Source organism: Channa argus, chromosome 1, assembly GCF_033026475.1.
Source record: "Channa argus isolate prfri chromosome 1, Channa argus male v1.0, whole genome shotgun sequence".
Taxonomy (NCBI): domain Eukaryota; kingdom Metazoa; phylum Chordata; class Actinopteri; order Anabantiformes; family Channidae; genus Channa; species Channa argus.
The window spans coordinates 17,357,647-17,382,759 of NC_090197.1; the positions used below are offsets into that span (position 1 = coordinate 17,357,647).

Here is a 25,113-nt window from a genome sequence, read left to right on the forward strand (position 1 = left end):
TCCTGAAAGGGAACAGCTGAAAGGAAAAGAAGAAGAAGACTCTTACACAATTACAGTTGACTAGAAAAGAAAATCTAGTGTCTAATTAGTCACATCCTCTTTTTTTGTTTCATTACCAGTGAAACATTTTCATCGAAACTCAAATTGAACTTTAACAAAATTAGTGAGGGTACTTCACCACTCTGTCGCAAACATTAGAAAACTTAATGAAGTTCCAATATTGCCATAAATCCCTGAACACAGAGTTGCAACATTGCTGCCAACCAGCCAATGCAACCAGAAACCCGAAAGGAGCAGGTACCTGGGTATCTTGGACTAATCTTTGGTTTTTGACAAAAGCTTATAAAAAAACATACATTTATCTACTATAAATGTGAAGATTTAGGCCTGTTAGGCCCCTTTTTGGGGTTAACCTGTGTTTTAGGATAGGATCTAGCATCTCATCAAAATGGCCAGATTCAACTATTGGAATAACAGGAAAAAATAACAGGAAAAGTGCTCTTTGTTAGTCGAGCCATTTCCAGTCCCTGGTAGGATTTCCAAGTGTAAGCCACCTTAACTTTCTCTAATAAAAGTACCCCTATGCAAGCTCTTGGTCTGCCGTGCACTTTGGTCTGTGTTCGATATTGTTTCCTGCCATAAACACTCACAGCAACTCATCTCTGGGTGCCATCCTATTGATGTAATCCTGGATGGGGTTTAGGTTTCACCAAGGACAGTGGCTTTGACACTCGGGATCTGTTTTTTTCCTTTGATGGTACTTGAGTGTTAACTCTGTGTCAGGTGGATCATCAAGTCAGTGTCCTGTTGGTTCTTGATGTACAGCTTGATTTCATCCATGTAGAAAAGGTAGCTTATGGTGGCTCCTTTGCTGAATTTTTAAATTAACCCACACTTTGGGATTAATCTGACATAGGGTCTCAGCTCTTGTCCATAAATATTGGTTTCTGTTGCCCAATTTTTGTCAGAATTTCGTGTTTCCTGAACATCTACTTAGACTTAGCCAGGTACAGAAAGATAATAAAGATAAAGGTTGAGACACAGTAGGTGGAATAGGGCTTTAAAGAAAATCAAAAAATGCACTATACTGCTATTTTGTATTTAACGTTAATGTTTGTGTTGCCTTTCAAAAATGGTTCTATGTCCTGTCATCAAAAATGTGCAGTAAACACTATTACAGTGTAGTGTGCTGACTGAGCTGGAGCCTTGAGTAAACACAGAGTTTTGAGGGGTTCCCACATTACCAAAATAACACACTTTTGATTTGTCGTGCTCGGTGATATCGACCTTTTCAGATAAAAACACCCCGAGTTCAATACAGGACTACTTTACTTCTCAGCTCCCTAATACCACCTTCCCCATGTGTTCTCTTGTGCACTGCAGAGTGTGATCTTCTGTATTTGAATCTCGGCTCCTTGTTATTCCTTTGAAGACTATGCAAGGTTTGCACAGAACAGTCTGATCTGTCTGCAGTTCACTGGTGCTGCTACTAGATGGCAACAATGCAGTAGTTATGAGAAATACGTTTGGTGTACTGAATAGCTGCCAGTGTAGAAAGAACTGTTCTGTGCACTGCACACACTACAGCAATAATGTTTGACTCTCACATGGAAAAGAAAGGATTTATTATATTATAGATATAAAGTTTGGGCTTCAGAGTATAATGTGTATGAATAACTGTGTATTATGGGAAATATTCATAATGTATTGTTTTTTTAATTGTCTCAGCTGGAGTTTCAGTATTGCCCTGACGTATATTAAGGAGCTATTTTGGTTTCCTTTTTCAGCACTGTGAGTCTCATAATAAAACATCAATCCATCCAGCAATTTTTGATGTGATTCAGATGCAAAGGACAGTATTAGCTCTTTAACAGTGTGAACCTCACTTCCGTTCTTTTATACATGACCTTTCCTGTCTGGGCAGTCCTCTCTTATTCTTGGCTTTTCTGCTCTCCTTTCTTGTCTTTTTATTACTACTCTCCTGTTTTCTCTTCCCTTTCCCAATCCTCTCTTCCATCACTTTTTAGCTCTCTTCATCTCCCCCTTCTCTTTGTGCCATTTTCTCTGGCCACTCTATTGCCTCTTCTCCTCTCTTCCCTTTCTTCTTCCTCAGTGGACGAGGAGAGTCCATAGACAAGAGGAATTGTATCTCCACTCAGTTCCCCACAGGCACACTTCAATATTTAATCAAGAGTGCATTTGTTTGAAGAGAGGCCTGAATATGTGTATGAGTGAGGAATAAAGAGAGATGTTTGGCCAATGTATGTGTGGATACTTTGTTCTTATGCAGAGGAGGGACAGAAAAGAAAAAAAGAACTCTGTAAATCGGAGTTTGTGGTGACAGTTTTGGGATGAGAGGCTTTCTCCAGTCCTATGATAATTGGTTTACTATCTCACTCTCCCTGCTTGGGCCTTCTTGTTCCTCTTGCTCTTTCTCTTCCATATCTCCTCCTTTACTCCATTCCCCATCCCCCTATAATCCATTCTTCTCCCTGTGCATCACCATATAACCCTGGTGCACTGTATATGCACTACAACAGCATGTGGGGCTCATTCATTCAACTGCTGTACTCGGGTTTATTTGATTTTGCTGTGTGTGCATATGCAACTGTGTGTACTATACTGTACTGTATGTATGTTTGTGTGTGTGTAAATGTGTGTGTATCAGCGGCTGGTATCAGTGGTCCCCAGGGACCACAGAGCAGCATATTTCATCATCCTCCAGACTGGGCCAAAAGTCCCCTTCTTTTCTTTTGCTTTTTCAGCAATTCACAGACACTGAGTGTTTTCCTTATTTCTCTTTTTCACTTTCAGGAAGATACTGGTGCTATGAGTCTAAATACAACATTTGTTACATTTTTCAGATTTACTGAAGTTACTGTGCTGCATATTAGCTCTTCAGCAAAGTCCTTTCTGAATTAGCTTCTCAACATCTGTGGATAAAACATGCTGATTATCGTGATTCATCTCAGTCTTGTCTAATATGACAGTGTTTATGGCATTTTTCAGAATTTTGTCAAGTCGTCCAGTGGCTTCATTTATTTCACGTGCAAAGTCTTCAGTGGGTTCTATGGCAGTATTCCTCTCAGCTGTAATAGCTTGTCATCAAAGCTGACTGTAGCTTCAAAGTTTCATCTTCTGTAAAGTTCTCCAAATCTCAGAAGGCAGCTGAACAATAATCTGAAAAATAACCAATATCCTCAGGTTGTTAGTAATTGTGTATAATGCTCCTTTGGCATTTTGTCAAATTATAGCACCTGTGAGGCTGCAGATAAGATTTATTTCTGTTGCTGATCACAAACTGAAAACATTTTATCTATAACCTCTATTCTTTGTCATTTCTACAAAAGAAATAGTTTACCTACTGATCTTTTTAACAGTTATGTATATACAAAGCCAACGTGTATACACATCATTCAGTCACCAGCCATGCTTCAAATATGTGTAAAACTTTAATGTTAACCTGAAAACTTATTTACTTAAAAAACTTACTCATCATTATCACTCTATAACTGATGCTAATTTGCTAATGCTAATTTTCTCACAATCAGTGATGGAGGTTTGGTCTGACATGATTTTACAGTATTTTAAACAAACAAAAAATTGTAGTCATGAATATGTTTATTGATGGAGCAGCTTTTTTAAAAAAACGACTGGCTTGTCTGTGTTGTTTCAATGGAGACAAACTCTGTGTGTTGTTCAGCTAACAAACATATGCAGATTCATTACATCTGACAGAGATGGTGTGGGTATAATCTGAGTCCCTGAAAGGGGCCAATTATCCCAGATTACAAGTCCTATCAAAAAAGCAGGCTCCACATCAGAGTTACACAACTGAAGTCACTGCACTCCAGCTGAACTCTGCTCAGCTCCGTGTCATCTGGAGTGTAAGGCTCAGATCCTCCACTGAAATCAAATTAATTTTCTTTCATATCACATTCAGTTGAATTCTTTTATCATATTTAGTGCACTTATCTCAACTTGCTAAGAGGGCTCTGCTCTTTTTAAACACAGCTAGTTTCTTTTTTCCTATAACTTTTTCAATGCTACTCTTTCAAGATAGTATGGGAAGAAACACGCTTGATTAGTGGATTTAATTCTCTTGTAGTGATGCAGATCTTAACACATTATTTTATTGCTGATTTGATTTGTTTGTGTGTGATGGGTGTTGTTGTTTTATGGTAATTAAATGTGTCTTTGACATATGAAATTTTTTAAAAAACAAACCTTTTGATACATAGTGCAGAATAAAAATGTATTGGATACATCATTTAGGGAGTAACAGCCAGCTTGCTTGTGTTGTGCTCTTGCACAAACTCAGCCATTAGTTTGTGTCTCTCCCTTTGCCTCAACACATCTGAGTTGCAGAAAATACTCTGTCCACTGCATATTAAAAAAGCTGTGACTTGATTTGCATTCTAAGCAGCTAAAAATTGCATTCAAAACAGTCAAAACAATAACGTATTTATTTAAGGTTAGGAGCGATTTTGATACTTCAGAGTTTAAAAAAATCTTAGTGACAGTTTTTGCAAATGTCTTAGAAGCACCGAGTGTCTTGTGCTCAAAGGTCTAAGTTGTTGAACTTTGACCCAGACTGCGCTGAATTTGTGCATTTCTGTTCACCACTGCATGAACTGAAAGCTCATTAGTAATTAGAATAAAAACAGCTATTGGATTTTTATTGTTATATACCCTGTACTGAAAACCCAATTTGTTTTACGTATGTACGAAGAAGCACTTCAGGACAGTTACACAACAGTCTCGCACAATTGTTTTACTGTAACCATTTAGAAGTAGCCGCATTTCGCAAGTGCATAGAGCAAAATTATATTTTGGTCTCAGAAACATAGCAAACTACAACTAGATAAAAATTGCATTAATTGTTCATTACAGCACCACCAGGAGGGCAAGATGCAGTAAATACTGAGCTCACCAGTGTGGAATACTTATTTTTCCACTATACCGTGAAAACAGCTGCTTTTATAGTTGAAAAGTAAAATTGTCAGTGCTCTCCGGTGGATAAACTATGTGAAGCAAGTGATGAGAGATTTATTTATACAGCACTTTTCAGAACAATGTTTCCACTGTGTTTCATAAACAATAGATGTCAAACAGCAAAAGATCAGACCAGCATGATACTTAATATTAAAACAAAAACTAAAAGAAGCTCAATAATACAAAAATGCAGCATCACCTGGGGAAAGCAAGAGAATATAAATGAGAGTTTTTTTTTAAAGATGCCAATCAAATTGAGTCTGCCAGTCAACTTGGAGTCTATAGGTTTCTACATGAACACAACTGTTCCGAGATCTACTCAGGGGCGTAACAACGTAGAGCTTATAGGTAGTACCTAATATTTTGTATTTGATTCTAAATTCTACCACCAGCCAATGAGGAGAGGAGTGAAAGAGTTATGGGATGCAACATTTTGAAATGTGCAGGGAAGCTAACGCTAGAAAGAATTACAATAATAAAGACACGAGGACGCAAAGATAAGAACTAATGCTTCTGGAAATCTTTCTGCACGTTAAACTACACATTTAAACATTTGCTTTATTTTATAAAAGCAAAAAGTAAACTTGTACAAGCTTTTTAACATGCATGGCCAAATTCAGAGTAGAATCAAAACATACACTAAATTCTTTACTTTGTGAAGGGAACCACTGTGACTACACTATGCAGGGGCTATATCTTTTCTGTTAGCGACTGCACATTCACATTGAGGTCATAGAGGGTAGTGGAGTCATAGTTGAGTGCATTATAAGAAGAAGTGGCTCTAATGGTTTGGCCAAAACAACTCCACTGGGAGTCCATTATTGGCACCACGTTTTACGGGCACCTTTTTGTGAACTGATTCCTCCGACTGCTTTAATAGCGTCATTGTTTTATTTGTTATTACTGTGCTTGACTGTTTTAGGTTAAAAAACAATAAATAAATAGGTTTGTTCCCCCTACATTAAAGTCTGATTGGATGAAGACTAGTAAGAAGTGCACATTGTTGATAACTGAGTTAAGTACTACTGTATTTCATGTAAGTTAGGACAGCTACTGGATTTCACAGAGAAGATAAACATACATTTAGGAACCAGAACAGTTAAAAAAGCTCTGTATGATGACAAGAGGATTATTACAGCCTTGCAGGGCTGAGACCCTGTAGCGTTCCAGCTCACATGCCTCAGTTTAAACTGGAAAACCAGCTTCAGGCTCTGCTCACACAGACACACAGAGCTAGAGAGAGGGTCTGGTTTCCATAACTTCAGGGCAGATTTGTATGACTTAAATTCAGGTCCTGGGGACTTACTCTAACCTAAACCATATCCACTACTTTCCTAACCCTAACCTCAGCCTAATCCTTAACTATGTCATCACAGCAAAGATCACCAATTTCCTCATAGGGACCCACATCTTGTCCACGCCAGGAAAGCCATAATATGAGTAATACCTGGTACACACACACACACACACTCACAGGGAGACTGTGTGTGGCTGCTCTTTGTTTACCTATGGAAATTTGAACCAGGTAATGTGATGACGTAGCCCTACCGACTGCCTTCTGCTCCTCTCTTTCCTCCCTTCCCCCAAAGCCGATCTTTTCTAATGTATTTGCACCTAAATGTCATTTAGTGTGTAGGTAAACATAACATATGTAAAATGATAGTGTCACATCTCGCGGCCAAGAACAAACGTTAAACTTTGATGGTTTGAAACGTCGTTTTTTCTTTGTCAGGCCGAACAGAGAATGAAAAGTGGAAGTGATGCAATGTTTTTTATGCACCTGTGACCTCCTCCCTCCCTCCACAGATACACACACACACACACACACATCAACCTGGTAGTAGAGGAGTGGGAAACCAGAGCCATCGGGTGGAGCAGCCGCGTCGCGTGCTGCGGAATACGTTCAGTAGGTCGTTAACGTCGCGCGCGGTTTGGTTGCAGATGCAGGTCGTTGAGTGTAAGCGCGAGGTGGGGGGGAATGGCGAACGCGCGCGGGAGGACGTACGTGTTTTGAGGATACAGTAACATTAGACACCGGGAGCGGAGGCAGGCGGCAGATCGAGGACAGACAGGAGTAGGAGAAGAACCATGGAGGAATCGGAGCCCGCAGAGGACGGCTTGCTTTCGAGCTTGCGGTGGAACCGGAGCGCACGGGACCAGGCTCAGCTCAAACATAAAATCCGGGACCTGCCGGGGCTACTCAAGCACGGGCTGCACCTGCGGAAGAAGAGCGTGAGTATTTTAAACCGACCGCTGAATGACTGTCCGTCCTTCCGTGTTTGATGTTTGAAACGGTGGAAACGGGTTGATCTTTTCAACAGTCAGTTTTCCCAGACACCGATCGGTGATCAGAGACTGTTTCGTAACCCCGTCACGACTCCGGTGTTTTCATTTTGTGACATGCATTACTGTCGCAGAGACACCCTGTCTCACTCACTGTTTGTGTGCAACATCCATAATACCCAGAAGTGCTGTTGGTCACCATACCTTCACACTGTGGCAGTCAAGGCAACACTATCACCCCACAACACACACACACACACACACACACACACACACACACACACACACACACACACACACAGCTACAAACTAAGAATTATTCAGTGAAAAATGTGCATATAATATACATTCTCAGAGCCCAAGGTGATGTCTTCAGATGCCTTGTCCAACCATGTTCAACCAATAGTCTCAGATAAGTTGAATTAAAAAATAAACAGGAGAAAGGCAGCATATCCTCACAGTTCTGATTTTACATGTTTGCTTGATAAATTCACTATCTTGTTGATCAACTACTTATTATAGCTGTATTGTGTAATAAATCTCTCTATTATTTATAACATTGCAACGCTTCCAGTTCTGATGGAGGGGAATCTGTAGACCACCTAAAACCTATCTCCACTCTGGTTTTTTGTGATGATGATCAACTAAGCAGTAAATGTGTATGATGCGTTGTGCCCTGATGTGGAACGAACACATCTGATAAGCCAAATAGCTGCTCAGTGTGTCAGCTCCACTCATCTTCATTATCAGTGGCAGCCAGAAGAAAACATGTCCCTGATTATCTCAGTAGGAATCACAGACAAAGTGCCAGGTCTTGGGGTCCCACAGCTGCCTAAGGTGCTAAAAATGTCCAACATTTCTTGAGTAAAGCTGCTTTGGACAAATGATATAAACAGTTTATGTCATGTTACATTGTGTTTTTAAATGATGTTAAAATGACCAACAGATTGATGCCTCTCTGGATTCCTGTTACCTGCCTGATTACTTTCATATGACTACATTTGTCTGTTGAATAAATAACTAATAGTAAATACAAGTTATTTAATTTATAGTTAACCCTTAGATTATGATTGGGTGATTTTATCTATCGAGTAGTTTTCCACATTTACAAAAGCCGACTATTAACGACATTCTCTAAAATGAGCATGCATTGTTTCCTTCTGGGTTTTGTTCGTTGCATGCAATTGAGCTAAAGGGAAGCAAACGGGGGAGTCGTGAGGAGATGAAGAAAAAGTTTTCTTTTTCCTTATCTGTGTGATGAGCCGTGGGTAAGTAGTGTAAAGGCATGGCTGTTCTTTGCAGACTGGTTCTCTCTAGATGCTGACTATTGGCTATGCTTCACCTGGCACACATCCAGGGACACACATTTGTATGTGCATTTACATTTACCAGAAAGATGTTAGCAAGGAATTACAGCACCAGGGACTTTATTTTGCACTGCAGTGCAATAGGACAATTGAAAATGCTGAAAAGCGAATAGTGCTTTGATCTCACTGCACTGAAACAGCATCCCTTTGCCTTCTTCTAGAGGTGGACACCTGTGCATGACTTCGTTGGTGTATGCAGGATGTTGACGTATTGTTTGTTTTTTGTTCCAATATTCTACACCCTGTGAAATTCAAAACATCTGTCATAAGCAGTTTTTCATATTACCTAATTTGCTGCTTTAATGTTCCCAGGCAAGCTATGGAGCGAATTGAAACAGTTGCATTGCATAGAGCCATCTGTCACGCTAAGTTCCAGCCTGCAGAAGCCTCACCTTAAAGATACCTGTCTTACATTAGTTTGTGTTGTGACTTGCTCTGCTATTCAGTTTTTAATTCGTTTATTAGTGGCGATATGGAGAAATATTTGCTTCAATGAGAAATGTACTTAGTTTTCAACTTCTAGATTTGTCACCCTACCCAGTACAGTAGCCACCCTGTTGATGTTAACAATCACTCCTCCTCCAGAGAATCAGCTACAGACTAAGAATGGGTTGCTTGGGGGTTCCACTTTCCATCTGGCTCTATGTTAGGGAGACACAGGAGTCATTAAGCTCTTTGGCTACATCCATTCATCCATTATCTGTAACCACTTATCCTGTTTAGGGTCATGGGGGCTGAAGCCTTTCCAAGCTGTCAAAAGGCAAGAAGCAGGCTACACCCTAGACAGGACCCAAGTCTATCATACACAAACAGACCATTCACATTCACACCTACGGGAAATTTAAAGTCACCAATTTACCTAACACGGATGTCTTTGGACTGTGGGAAGAAACTGGAGGAGTCACGAGCATGGGGAGGACATGCAAACTCCACACAGAAGGGCAACAGTCAACCGTGCCAAAAACTCAACCATCGTGCTGCCTCTGTGGCTCCACGAATCTCTTTATTGAATGTTTTGTTCACGTTTCAGAAGTTCTTTTTTTTTCGAAATTACCTTTTCCTTAAACATGTCACCATGCTTGTTCTGTAAGATGTCCAAGTAAAAATATGTAAACTTGAGGTCACAATATGCATTATTTGATATGATATGCCACAGCCCTTTGTCAGCATGTGACATATTTAAATGAGCACACTGGTTGGACTCAAACTTGCTGACCAGCAGTAGCACTAGCAAGGCTGTGAAGACACGATGCCAAGACCTCGGCCTTATTGGTGACGGAAGCCAGTTTTACTGTACTATTTGGTTTTGCCAGGTTGCCAGGTTTTATTGACACTGAAACAGATCAAGAACCAGCTTTTCTTTGGAAATGTGAACACCTTGACCCAGAAATACTGTATATAAATATACAGAAGGCTTCTTTAGAATATAATTTTAGGCTTTTAAATTAGATTATGAAACCTAACACAAACAAAGTAAGATTTTCATGCATGCTGTCTTTACTATGCATATGGAAATAAACAATACACTTCTTAAATCTAACACACTCAAAATGTAAGCTATTAGACTTAGAGGAAAGTTGATGAGATTCAGTAGATGATGATCTAATTTCTGCATTATCCATGCAGCAAAAACAGCTTGTGATGTTTTTATGACTGCCAGCGATATTTCACATCCATAACTGCATTATGGATTCAGAAAAGAAGGATGGAAGAGAAAGTGTGAACCAAATAGACTCACTGTATAAACATACATTATCACTAAACGACTTCATTTGACTGAAACGATCAACACAGTAGGAAAAATGTCAGCATTATGGAAATATATGATGACATTTCAGCTGGTAGAATTCAGTGTTCTCAATTATCATTTTTATAAATTCTACAGAAATTTTAGGAACATTGCCCTGTGACCTTTAAAAGTGGTTTTGAGACTTTATTTAAACTTTTAATATTTATTATATTATTTACAATCAACAGCCCCAAAATATTCAGTTAATTTGTGTAGATAACTAAGAACACCAGCATAAGTTGGTTTACTAGATAAATCTTAAAAGTAACATTATCAACAAATATAAACATGACTTAGTGCTGTTAGGCCAAAGGCCATGTCATGTGTGGCATGTGGGAGTATTTGCCTATTTATGTGTCTGTCCACTGAGCTGTAGCCATTCTGACATCTCCATTTTGACTTCCCTGCATGGCAGATCTGTCAAGGAGTCGACAGGAGCTTAATGTGAATGTGAGGGGGCTTGCCAAGCATACTGTGCCACAGCTCTTCACTGTGCTGAGCAATCTAATCGGAGAGTAATCCATTTCTCGCAGATAATGACCTCTCTCTCTCCTGCTCTCTCTCTCTGTATACACACTTTGAAGTCATCACGCAGATAAGCGTATGAGCATGTGCTCTCTCCTTATAGCCCTCATTCATCTCTTCCTCTTCTCTGCCACTCTCTTTTGGCCTTTGGTGTACTGACAGCAATAGGCTGCATGCATCCTGATGGAGGAGCGGGTGCTTATGTGAAAAATAAATGGAAGGACAGAACGTGGCCCGCAGACAATTCTCTTGTCATGTGATGCACTATGAATGAAACCCCTTTAGTGGTGGTGTGTCTGGACTGTGTTGGTGAGAAACAAAGACCTGTCAGGAGATCTGTGTTCACCAGAAAAGGAGACGAAGAGATGTAGAGATAAGGTACAGCAACGAAGACAAAGGAGAGAAAGAAAGGCGAGACAGAGATAGGGATAGTCAGAAGCAATTTATTTGGTCTGTGTGCTTGGATGGCTGGTGTGCTCTACTTAACCCCCAGTCCAAACACTGCATGTCTTCACACACTAACACAGAAAGAAGCACTCCTCTTTACTGACGTGGGAGTACGAGTATTATACTCCTATACTGGGCAGCTGTTTCCCACAATCAAAAGTTTTTTCTGAAAATGTTTCTTAGAGCATAAAATCACATAAAACTATAGAAAAAAATAGAAAAGCAGTAAATACGACCGAAAAGCACGACAATCTGTAGTTTGGCTGAGGAAAAAGTTATTTAACTAAGTGATTATCAAAAGAGCTTCTCAGGAACTTGTTGATTTACTCTTCTGAGCTCTAGTCAGTATACTTTAGGTGATCATACAGCACGGTTGTCTTTATGTGTCATTTGTCAGATGACTTTGCAATCATAACATAGTAATGTACCAGTGTTACCTAACAAACACCGGGAGCAGAAAGTCAGTAAATGGAGATTGTGTGTTTTCTGACCAAAAAATGATTATAGGAGAAATGGTTTCTTCAAGTTTAGTCTGTTATTTGTTTCTTGCCACAAGATATGTCAAGACTTTCTAATACCTGCCTGGTAAATATTTGACTATAGTTAGCATAGCATAAAGACTCTGTGTCCAAACAACTGCACTTTGGTACATGCTCAAGTAAAACAAGGTATAATATATTAAATTATGAGCATTGGAGTTGCTGCTATATGGATTTTGTTTCCTTTTGGCAGAGCCAGGCCCACTCTTTCCCCTGTTTCCAGTCTGTTTTCTTCCCTACGCCACTAGTTGCTGGCGGTTACTTTATATTTATCAGACAAACGTGGGAGTGGAATTGATCTTATCCTTTTTTGGTATAAAGGATTCATGTCATTTAATTTCCCAAAAATTTTGAACTGCTTCTTTAATAACAAATCAGTTAGCTTGAGCAGCCACTTGATTTGAATAAGGTGTGTGTGAGACTGTGTGTGCTGTCTTGCTTGTGTGTGACATCTCAGACAATATCATCACTCTAATAAGGATCACCCACACTATTCTACATCTCTCTAATTATCCCTCTCTTTTATTTTCTTGCAACTCAAAGCAACAGCTGAACTTTTCACCCTCTTTGTCTTTGTCTTGCTCGCTCTTTTTTGTGATCACAATTAAAATGATCTTTCTGTCTCTCACCACCTTGCCTCTCTTCCTTTCATCTGTCATGCTCATATCCCTCTGCCTTGTATTCATAAACTTGTAAATTGTTCAGGCTCCCTCTCTTCCATTCTACTCACACTCATTTATATTTTTATATTTACATCTACATCTCCCACAGCTGTCTAGGTGCTTTTCATTTCCTCCACAATTTTAGCCCACTGTGTCTCTCTATTCGTCGTCATTTTGTGGTTTCAGGTGAAAGGCAGCAGCGATTGCTTGGTTTTCTGTTAATGTTTCCAGAGGGAGTCAAACCCACAGCTCTGTCTGAGCTGAAGAACCAGTTGCACTCCTATTGCAGGAGGTTCTCATCTGTCTGGTTTTAATGAACTGTGCCAGCGTGATCGACATACTAATACAAGTCTACAGTTTGAATTTATATCAGAAATACTCTTCAGTCAGATATTTTCTCATGCATATATGTTGATAATGATACTGTATTATTCTAAAGAGGATACAATTTCAAGAATCCTTATAATATCTGGAAAATAGTATAGTAGTAGAGTTGTTATACTAGGAATTATGATTTTTGAACAGAAATGATTGTCCTAAATACCAAGTTGAATGCAAACCTCGACAACACCTATTTTAAAAACATTGTGAAGATGTGAAATTTTGAATTTGATGGCAGCAACATATCTCAAAAAATTTGGAAGAAAAAACAAATGAAAAAAACAAAGGAGGAGCATTTGACAACTAACTAGGTTAATTGGCAACAGTTCAGTAACATGACTGGGTTTCAAAGAAGCATTTCAGAGAGGCAGAACCTCTGGAATGTAAAGATGGGCAGAGGTTCACTAATCTGTGACAATCTGCATGCATGCAACAATTGCGGAACAACTTTAAAAAAATGTTACTCAACGTAAAATTGTGAAGACTTTGGAGATCCCACCATCTACAGTATATAATATCATCAAGATTCAGAGAATCAGGATGAATCTCTGTGCAAGGGACAAGGCCAAAAGTCAAAACTGGATGCATGTGATCTCTGGGCACTCAGGCAACACTGCATTAAAATGAGACATGATTCTCTACTGTACATCAATGCATGGGCTCAGGAACTATTCCAGAAATCACTGTCTGTGAACACAGTTCACTTTTGCAATCCACAAATGTAAGTTAAAGCTGTATCATGCAAAGAAGAAGCCATATGTGAACAAGATCCAGAAACGTAGCCGTGTTCTCTGGACCAAAGCTCATTTAAAATGGTCTGAGGCAAAATGGAAAACTATTCTGTGGTCGGATTAATCAACATTTAAAATTCTTCTTGGAAACCATGGATGCTGTGGACTAAAGAGGAGAGGGACCATCCAGCTTGTTATCAGCGGACAGTTTAAAAGTTTGCATATCTGATGGTATGGGGGTGCATTAGTGCCTATGACATGGGAAGCCTACAACTGAAAAAGGAACCATCAATGCTGAAAAGCACAAAGAGGTTTTAGATATGCTTCCATTCAGACAACGTCTCTTTCAGGGAAGGCCTTGCATATTTCAGCAAGAAAATGCTAAACCACATGCACCACAAAAGCATGGCTTCACAGGAGAAGAATCCAGGTGCTGAACTGGCCTGCCTTTAGTCTAGATCTTTGACCAATAGAAAATATTAGGCACATTATAAAATGAAAATCCAGCAACAAAGGGCCAGGACTGTTGAGCAGCTAGAATCCTGCATCTGACAAGAATGGGACAACATTCCTTTCCTAAAACTCCAGCAACTGTTCTCCTCATTTTCCAGACGTTTACAGACGTCTAAAAGAAGAGGGGATGCTACACAATGGTAAACATCGCCTTTTCCAACTTCTTTGAGATGTGTTGCTGCCATCAAATTCAAAATGGACTGATATTTTTTATGAAATGTTTAAAGAAAAGATCTCAGCTTCAACATGAGATTTGCAAATCACTGTATTCAGTTTTTATTTACATTTTACCAAACTTTACGCTTTTGCATGACACCACATCTTCCCATTTTTCATTAGAAAACTGCATAAACTAAGGCAAGTTGTATAGCAAGCATGTGTGAATAGCTAATTTTTGGTCCTGCTTCAAGTTGGCCATATGACATGACCTTATATTGTCTGGCTGGAAAATAAGCCTCCCACCCACTGAACGTATGGCTCTGTCAGTTTAGATACAGACCTCTCAATAGCCTGAGTTACTACCTTTTTCGCATGTTGACATTGAAGATATACCGTGTTGTTTTTATTGACTAGCCTTAATGAATTACATGTAACCTACATTACATGTTCTGCAAGTCCTTTGTCTTCATGATGTGGTTTTGGTCTGAACATTCACAAATCAACAATTGGACCCTGCAGATAACTATTTTAATCTAAAAGCACTTGTCACACCTTGGATACACACATGTGATCTCTGTTCATTACTCAGCTTCTAAAAACACTCTGTTGCATCATTTACAGTAGGTGTGTCAGTGTAAAAGGGGTAAATATTAAACAGGTTTTCTTTGCTTTATATTTCCAATAAAGTTTTTACACATATTTAGAGATTTTTTTTTAATTCACATCAAAGAGTCATTTTTGCAAATAAGGGTCAAAAAGGCTGATGTTTCAGGGAGTTGAATACATTTGTAGGCACTGTAAAGTTTTCTCTGTGTGGTTTGAACAAAAAAAGATATCAGTCACTGGTTTGCAAGGTTCCTTTTAAAAAATTTAATCCCGGCCATATAGTTGAAACCAGTAGAAATTATTGTCTTCACCACATTTAAAAAAAAAGCTTAAAACCTTTTATAAAATTTCATAGATGGGCACCAAAATCCCTTTGATTTTTATGCATTTTGTGTGTATGTCTAATTTTATGTTTAATTTTATTGGAATGCAACCACTACATAATAGTTTAATGTGTGATTAAGTAGTTGATGTTATGTCCTAACAATGATTACTTGAGCACTGTGTACTATAAACATGCAAATATGTCAACATTTCTAAACCCTGTATTGTGGTTTGTCGTTATCTTTTGCTTTGACAAACCACAGACCTATAAAGCTTGTTAAAGTCTACATACTATATTCAAAAATAGCTGATAATAATTTGTGGCAAATTTTTAAATAATTTAATAAAGTTTTAATTAAGCAGCAGAGCAACTAGGTAACCTAGGTAGAGTACTTGGCGAAACACAAAACCAGATGTTCTCATGTAGTCCCATTTTGACTCTACCTGATCTAACACTTAACTGTTCCTTTTTATCTTATGTGTGTATCAGCACAGTGTCAACACTGTCATCAGGCTCGTCTGGCACCATAATAATCTATAAAGATTAAGAGCTTATTTCCAGATATGGGAAATAGAGATGTTGTGGATACACCTAGGGCAAAGGCCACAAAATGATGGATGTAACTATGAAAAGATTTATTATGTTTTAATAATGTTTGACTGAGTAAAGCTTTTCATTGTTGAACAATGGAACCCACATTCCCTACATTTGTAAAAGTGTATCAAAACTAGAAGTGTGCTCTGTTTTGGTAAAATTGGGTTTTTCTCACCTCTGAATTTTCATTATTTACTCTGTGTGTATTGCCTTTGACAGCTTTTGTGTACTTTTTTTCAACAGCAATCACCTGACACTATCCCTGGACCAAGCACTGGGCCTACATTACACAAGGTAAAGTAACACACGCACTCTTGTGCACACAGGTAATGTTATCCCTTTAGTTTTGCTGTGAGGCAAAAATGTTTGTTTAGCATCAATACAGGTGACATCAGTGGTGATATAACCTAGAGCTTTTCCAATGTAGTTTCTTCAACTATACATAGAAACACACAGATATACACACTCAGTCTTAATTTGCCATGCATTATTGCAGTGTGGTTTTGCAACTTTAAGGCTTAAATATCTGACAAGTTTTGTTTTTTCAACATTAAAAACTTGGGCTAAGTGTGTTTAAAACTGAAAGAAATCCACATTTGAGTTTTAAATGCTGCTTTTTTTTTATGTGTACTGCTGTTACCCATGTGTTTGCTTGGTTTGTCCCTCAGCACTTTTTTTTTTAACAGTTGTATTTGTGTGGATTTCCTTTTATATCTCACCTCAATGGACATAGTGATATCTAACATTAATGTTGCACCTAGAGCAACATTGTGAACAACTTCCTCTTGAACTCAATCCTCGCTAAGATCCACTTGAAAATGACCTCAATTGTGTAACTGCATCGCCTATGTATCCCCTCATATTTATTTAAAACCTTTTGGCTAGCTGAGGTATGTGACAAAGTGTTGACAACAGCTTGAAACAGCTAAAGATTATTAAACATGACTCAATTGCCTGGCAAGTACTTTTGTTTAACTGGCAACTCCTGTTTTTCTATGCTCTTGCTTCTATTCTACTTTTTTAACTTTAGCTGGCACATTTCTGCATTTTATGGTGCATAATGGTGCACATGGGTAAAGTGTTATCCATGTCCTTTTGTGTTTGCATGTGAATCCTTTCGAATGTGTGTGGGATGCAAACAAAATAGTGACGCATTCTTTGAAAAACTGTTTCATGTTAGTGGTCCAAAATCCACAGAATAGTTAGTTAGCAACCAAATTTAGCAGACATACAACCACATTACTGTACAATACCATTTGCATATACTTTGAGGTAGATTTAACGATGGGTGGCCTCTGATGTTGTAGCACAATATAAATAGGGGCTCCTTAGTCATTATATTGGCTCTTTCTAAGCATTTAAATTGGAAGATAAATAGAACAGAACAAATAGCCCATGTACACACCTTAATTGAAATGTTTTCTTATTTAACATAGCGTCAATAGTAGGATTATTGCACGCAGTCAATGTTTCATTCCTCAGGGGCGAAGAAATCAAACTGTCCTTGTGATTGTGTCAGAGACAGTCACATGTAGATACTCTATTGTAGAAATGAAATATTATCTATTTAGTTGCATTCACTAATCTTTTGCTTTCAGTCCAAAAAATAACTTTGTGTTTCTCTTTGTATTTCAGTCTTGTTCCCAGAGTTTTCCATGTGCTGGTCGAGCTGTGAGGAATGCCTTTCTCTCTCACGGACCATACCCAGCTAAAGACAAGATACACCTGGCCAGAATCATACGGTACGCAAACTGTATTTGTGAGCGTGTCTGAGTGCAGGGCTGAATCGATGTGTCCGGTGAAGCGTATACACTTAAAGTCACTGTTGAGCCCCATCCCGATTGGCCAGTCAAGTAGTGTATGCAGTAAAATGGGTTTAGAGTGACCTAGACATTATATAGCAGAACACAATACAGCAATACATGCTCTCTCATGCAGCACATAATGTAACGTGCACACAGATGCATGCAGTGACCATGTGAACAATAGACATTGCTTGTACACCCACACACATAAGCAAGGTGTTTATTGGGGGGGTGGGTACAGACAAATTAGAAGTCTTCAGTGTTTCAGAGGAAAAGGCTTACAGAGAACTAATGAATAATCAATGGACATTGATTAAACAAAACATACAAGCTTAGTGCCAAAGAAGTGTATGTATGTGCATGTGCGTCATAACACTGTGTGGCTGAATATGTGTGTGTATTTTCACAGGCGTAGCTATGTGGGTGTGGAGCTGGTGCAGTGGCTGTGTGAGCAGTGTGTGTATGTGCGCTGTCGGACCACTGCTGTGCGTGTCTGGCAGGTGCTGCTGGAGCTGGGAGTCCTGCTATCTGGTAAAAACACACACGCCACACTAACATGCCTCGAGGTTGGACTCTGCTTTAAAATTTATAGTCACCTTGGGGTGACATTAGCAAACATCTACATGTCTCTAAAGAGGCAAGCAGAATTTCCAGAGCGGTTTACCAGGTGATTTCACCAGAACAAAGGCATAAATTCACCGCCTTAATTAATTCCACAGCACATTTATCCGATTTTAACTGAGATCTTGTCTAGTAAAGATTCTTTCTGTTTTCTAAGCTGAATTTACTCTAAAACAATAATATAGTAATAGTATAGTACATTTTGAATGAGGGGGGGCGGCAGTGGCTCAGTTGATAAAGCGGGTGCATACCGACCACATGTCAAAGTGTCTTTGGGCAAGACACACTGAACCCCCAACAGCCGTGCAGTGCCAGTCCCAAGCCCAGTAGAAATTGGGAAGGGTTGTTTCAGGAAGGTCATCCTGCATAAAAACTGTGCCAAACCAATACGCAGACAAATGAGCATTTACACCTTATTTGCAGTAACATCTTGCACTTTATTACATGTAGCATCGACTGTCTCATGTTACGATACATGACAGACAAGGTAACAATACATTTCTTTTTCCTCTGTTTGTTGGTGTGTCTTTTCTTTCTCCAGTGGACCAGCGTGTGGTGTTTTCAGATTCAAACTCTTACTACCAGTTTAGTTTTGAAGAGTGTGACTCTGTCTCCTGTGAGTTTCACTCCAATGAGGGGGAGTGGGCAGAGGCGGTTAGGCTCCTCCTTCAGCTTGCTCCATACGTCCAGTTCCGCTCTGGAGGCGGAGCCAACAGCCCGTAAGTGTCAAGTGATATCTGACGGCCAGTATTGTTGTCTAAATGTTCGGTTTGAACAATAAGGAACTAACACATATTTATAAAGCTGGTGTGGTTCTGTTGATTGCAGAGCTTCCTAAAGACAGTTTCACTTTTTTTGTCATCTAAAACATTGGGGTTAATATTTCTAAGAGATGTTTGTGTAGCTGTTATTTCTAATATTATATAAACACACATATATAACTTATAGAACCTACATTGTATAATCTGAAGCCAATGAAGAGAACAACTGTTTAGTTTAAGACCCCATCTTCAGTCTGCTGGACTACAGAGCACATTCTTATGCACTTATAGACTGTTAATAAAAAATGAAGAAAGACTACTACAGATACAATATTTGCTTGAGCTTGTTTCTTCATATTTATTGGTAGTTAGTATATTTAAATAAAAAAATGACATGCGCAACGGATGCACATGTGAATGGAAATTGTTAGTTGTCTTTATTTTTTCTAACGGGTAGCTAAGGTAGTTATTTCCATTTGTATTGTACCAATGTTTGAAACTGCTGCAGAATGTGTTTCGTAGCTGTGGTGAAAATGACTCAGTTGTGTAAAGGAATGATCTCCAGTGACCTGAAGTGGAAGCTCATTGCTCTGGTAAAATATAATAGTCGAAGTGACAGTGTTCCCGTTTAGATTTGTGATTGAGGTCATTTGTCTCTCTGATGATTTACTGTGAAAAATTATAAGTGACTGCGTTTGATCTTGTGGAATTGTTGGCAAGAATATTATTGTCTTTGCAACAGACACACACACACACACACACACACACACACACACAGACACACACACACACACAGGCATGCTTGCAAACTCACACACACTCACACTCCAAGATCTCCCTCAAATCCCAGTGAAAAACATGATCTCTCTTCAATGTTTTAAATCCTCAATGGGCACGTGAGAGAAATATTTTTGTGCACACACATTCTTAACCATAGAATTAATAATAAACTACAGTCATGCACCAAAGCTGACACACGATGTGATCACTTACACACATAAGTTGAGCTTTGACACACACACACACACACACACACACACACACACACACACACACAGAGGCTGGTGTCAGCCAGAGTTCTCTGCATTGCTGCTCCTGTATGTGGGATTCCTGCTGAGGCTGCTCCTGAACTCAATCTGTCACTCAAAGACAGGGAGTGAGACAAGTGATGTTGAAAAAAAGAGTATATATGGGAAGCGGATGAATAAGAAAACACATCGACACATTCATCGCTGTGTTAACTTCAAAGGGGGTATTTACAGACACCAGAGAAAGGGCACAGCCGGGAGGGGAATTGAATGTCATACTTACTAATATAAATCTCAGGTATCATACTGTATGTACATCTCAGTAATTTTATATACGTTATAGTGGGTGGCAGGAGTAATTAGAACCACTGTACAACAGTTTTTCCAGAGTTTGACAGGCAACAGAAATTTACATTTTACCTAGCAATCTTATTTTAGCGCATTGCTACCAGATTTCTTTTGAGGGCTCTTTATGCCAGTCTGCTTACACCTGTTGTGACAGCAGAAAGCTGAAAACAGCAGACAAAGGGGTCTAAAAAGGTATAAAGGTATCCTGTAGATTTTTTTATGTGGATTCATCCAAATAAAGGGGAGAAAATGTACCTCTTATGTAGTTTATACAGAATATAAAACACAGTACTGGCACAAACATTTTGTAGGATTTTGCTTAAAACTGTATCCGCAAAGTGCAGTTGTTTTACTTTATTAGACTAGACATTGGATTTTTGTATTCAGCGTTTTAACTCTGTCACTTTGACCCTGCTGCTGTCTATGTGTCACTTTGACACTCCTTCTCTGCAGGCATCGTCTGTGTGTCTCTCTCTTTCTCGCCATCCCACATATCCCCCACGCCTTCTCTCTTTCTGTCTCTCTTTTTAGTGCAAAGGAGCATAGTTGTAGCTCTGACGAAAAACACCAGATGCACCTCCACTGGCTGCTTCTAAGAGACTTGATGATGCATCGCTGAATTACATTGATCCATTAATGTCAATCTTTTTAATGAATTACCAGTAGGCTTATAAACAGCTCTAATTGAAATAAAAGCGTGGCAATATACTCTGTCTGAGGGTGGCTGAAACTGCACAAAGCATACTTGATTTTATTGGTTCATTGTGCGTCCAGTTCCACGTTTTACCGTAGTGCTTGGAGCCTAGTTGTGTTTAAAAGTGTAGATTTAGAATTTGAGCTTATCTTCATGGTGCTGATGCATGCATCAAAGACCAAGATGCATGCATGGTCTGAACCTGTGCTGCCATTACCATATTTGTAATTAATTAAATATAGGGGTTTTGAAGAAGTAGCATGAATTTAAATGCAGTGAGCTGCGTAAAACTGCTTGTGTTTTCATGAATCATGCCTCGTTGTCACTTGATGTTGGATTATCTAATGTGTAAAGCTTTGAATGGATCTTGAGATCTTTTTTACCTGATTCAAACTTCTTGTGATTGCTGCCTTATTTAAACCAAACAACAAAGACCATGCTACTATATAAATGGATTACTTCTTCTTGATCTTATGGATTACCTCTTCTGCATCAAATGTAGAAGATGTTTCTGTTTTTGTGCCATTACTCATTAAAGGATTACCATGTCTGAACATTAGTATTTCCTATTAGGCTTATTGTTGTTGTTAAAGTTTCTTAAAACATTGTTTATTTTTCACTGCAATGCATGGAAGAAAAAATTTGATTTTTTGACATAAACAAATTTATGGTTTCAAGCTTCAGCATTATGCATCAGAGCACCTTGAATGGACTTTGAAAATGGAGTCAGGAAGTTGTTAATTTACCCAAGTTAATTATTAACATTATAGAAAAACATCTCTCTTTCTCACTTTCCACCTCCATTTGAATTCACCCAATTTTCTTTTTCTTGCTACACATTGCAATAAGACCAAAGCTTCTAAACAGTGCTTTTGGTAGAGCCGTGTAAGGAGAAGGCATTAGTTCAATTGAAATGTAGTTAAGAGAAGATGTTATGCACACTGTTGTTGTAAAAGTTAATCATTTTGTTCTTCTAAAGTTGAGGCTATGTCAGGTGTAGCTATGTTCATGTGAAGTGATTACAGTGAAGTTAATGTTTAAATAAAAATACCACCCTATAGCACACTAAAGTGTAGACACTGTGATTTGATCAACTTCAATTTATGATGTAATCACATGCAGTAGCCCTGCATCAAACACACCTGAGGCTTTTATTGTTCTCATATATTTAGATTATGTTGACAATGTTGAATATTTTGCCGCCCTGGATAAATACAGTGATTTGAAACATTACCTTGTTATGTTGTGCAATGTACTACAACAACCCCAACAACAACAAGACAATTTTTCAGACAGGTCTATTTCTTATAGCTTTGGTATTATACTTTTTGATTATTATATTTTTTCTTACACAGGCTGTGTCTGCAGCCTGTGTGTAAAAATACATCATTACTATAAGGTTTTTTGCCTGACAGTGGCAAAAAATGAGGATAAATCTCCAAATAAACACGAATCTGTGTGCTCACCAAAGTCCTCCTCTTTCTTCCCACAATATACTATATACTATATACAATACATTGTGTTATCTATACAAATACATTGTTGTTTGGTGTCATAGTAGGTAGTGACAGTCAATATTAGTTGTAGCAGTTTTCTTTTTTCATATCTGTCTGTCATTGTGCTTGACAAGCAGAATTTCCAGGATTTCAAGCAAGAAAGTTTAGTGTGAGTGGAGAAAATGCACTTCCTTTGTGTGGTGCACTGTCATCCATTGCCCTGTGAGTTAAAAATGAAAAAGGCCAAAAAGTCAAACAGACTTGGCAGAATGAAGCAGGAAAAGGGTGGTTTGAGTGTAGGACAGTCACCATTTTTTATTTTTTTGTTTTTTATAAAGTGAGTGCATCCTTGTCCAACTCCAAACGTTGTGATGCAGTCTTTAGTTCTGTTTGCAATATGACTGCTGCGTAGCTAACACCTTCATTTAACAAACAGAAGTATATAGTCATAGTTTCAGGTAATCAGTATCAAAAATAGGTTCACAAAAAGTTTATAATAATATTTGTACGCCTTGCTTAGGACATGTTCTCTTAAATCACAGTATTGCAGAACATGACTACATTTTGTTGCATGCACCTTTGACATGGTCTGAACAAGAAAGTGGTGGCAGCAACCATGGTGTTAATCCTTAACCCTAATCTGTACTGCTCTGTGCTGCTTAATGATTGGTGGCACACCCCTGCTGTGCCTGTCTTCCAGCTTTGTTACATCAAGGCTCATGGTGAGTCACCAAATTACCAAATGAGCACCAGCTAAAACATTTAATGACCCTGAGAAAATAAATTTAGCATGATGGCTCATAATAGTGTTTATGAAGATTCACTAATAGCTTTCCGCATTCGTTGAGAAACAAAACATTCCAAAGCCCATGCATTAAATTGCTTGATACTATTCTGTAATTGTGCAGCTCTGTCAGATGTTTTAGAGTCTTTTTTATTGTTTTTTAAAGGATAATAGAGACAAAGGATTTTCAATTTAAGAATTTCCATAAATACTGAAAGGAAAACATGGTCACCAAAACTCTTTTATTGTGACAGTGAAAATATGTTTTTTTCTCACTGGTTTAAGGCATCTGTTGGCCTACCTGCTTCCATTTCCTTCGGTCTGTGTCAGCACTGATAACTGAAGTGTCAAGCTGAGGGCTACATGTTATCACCATCTCTCTTGCCTCTGCATCTGTCATTTCCTTATCAGATTACAATGCAGATTACAATGCTGACACACAAACAGTCACATGTTCAAAGAGGACCTCATCTTATTATTCTTCCCAATTATTACTAGGGACATGGGACCAGTTGATAAAAATCCAAATTGTATGCAAAATACTTTGTGTGTGTGTGTGTCTGTGTCTGTGTGTCTGTATCTGTGGGTGTCCTGTGCAAGATTGATGCAGTGTTAGGGAGACCTTTCCAAAGAGTGGATTTGTAAGAGAACATATTAGATGAGAAGTCCATGGCTGCAGTTTCTGCCTTTAAAGACAAACTCTACAACCTACATGTTATTGCTGTGGGAATATTGCAGAGTTTACCCCAAAACAAGGACCTGTTTATACAGAACACACACACACACACACACACGCACAAAGTCATAAGTCAAAAATGGGCTGACAAAAGTTACACATACACCATACATTTTTAACTCATGTACACACAGCTGCAGTAGTGCCACACACAGGCGCACACACAGTTTCATGACTTCAATAAAAGGGTGTGTCTGGGAGCTATTTTGAATGAAACCACATGAAAGAGAGTAGGGGGTGAAGAAAGGTTCTCGACACAGACATGCAAGCAGTGAAGAGCTGGAAAGAGAGAGGAGGGAAAAACTGGCTGCTGAATATAAAATATTCACACAGAAAATATAGTCATATTATGTTTAGAATGGTTAGGATTGCAACCTACTATTAGTTTTCTCTTGGTGGCTGGCTGGGGCCACACCTGGTGGGGTGGGATTCTAGCCCACGGCCTTCTGCATCCCAAGCCAATGCTCTACCAATGATCCACTAGGCCCCCTAAGTACAAAACATGTTGGCAAAATGGCAAAATACAAGGTGACATCTTTAAATTTATTGTTTTGTCTGATCAGCATTAAAAAAAACCCAAAATATTCAGCAGTATGATAAGAAAAAAATATTTTAAAAAATTTAATTTTAATTAACAAAACAATCTGTTGGTAAGAATATAGAGCTAAACAGTTAATATGTACTTGGTTGTAGTTCTCTTCTAGTTGTACCAGAGGGCAGTGTAGAGAGGACCTAAGCTCTGCATTAAACTTGTTCTCTTATACATGTCAGTTGCAATTAAACCTGTGTGTGTGTGTGTGTGTGTGTCTCTAAGGTCAGAGGAGGACTCTGAAGGCAACAGGGACATCTGCAGTGAGATTCTCCAGATGAAAGCTCTTGAAAGGCTCACTTCAACGGTTTGTGTGTGCATGTGAATTTTAAAAA

The 25,113-nt window shown here is 38.7% G+C and overlaps 1 protein-coding gene across 1 annotated transcript in view; it reads left to right on the top strand.

The window, feature by feature from the left end:
* The first annotated feature begins 6,814 nt into the window (after positions 1-6,814).
* Positions 6,815-25,113, top strand: part of rapgef5a (Rap guanine nucleotide exchange factor (GEF) 5a) — a 45,116-nt gene continuing 26,817 nt past the window's right edge. Inside the window, exons 1-6 of the mRNA XM_067503148.1 lie at positions 6,815-7,227; positions 16,160-16,210; positions 17,552-17,658; positions 18,131-18,252; positions 18,884-19,061; positions 25,004-25,085. Of these exons, the coding sequence (XP_067359249.1) occupies positions 7,084-7,227; positions 16,160-16,210; positions 17,552-17,658; positions 18,131-18,252; positions 18,884-19,061; positions 25,004-25,085 (684 nt within the window). The 5' untranslated portion in view covers positions 6,815-7,083. The remainder of the gene's footprint in view (positions 7,228-16,159; positions 16,211-17,551; positions 17,659-18,130; positions 18,253-18,883; positions 19,062-25,003; positions 25,086-25,113) is intronic.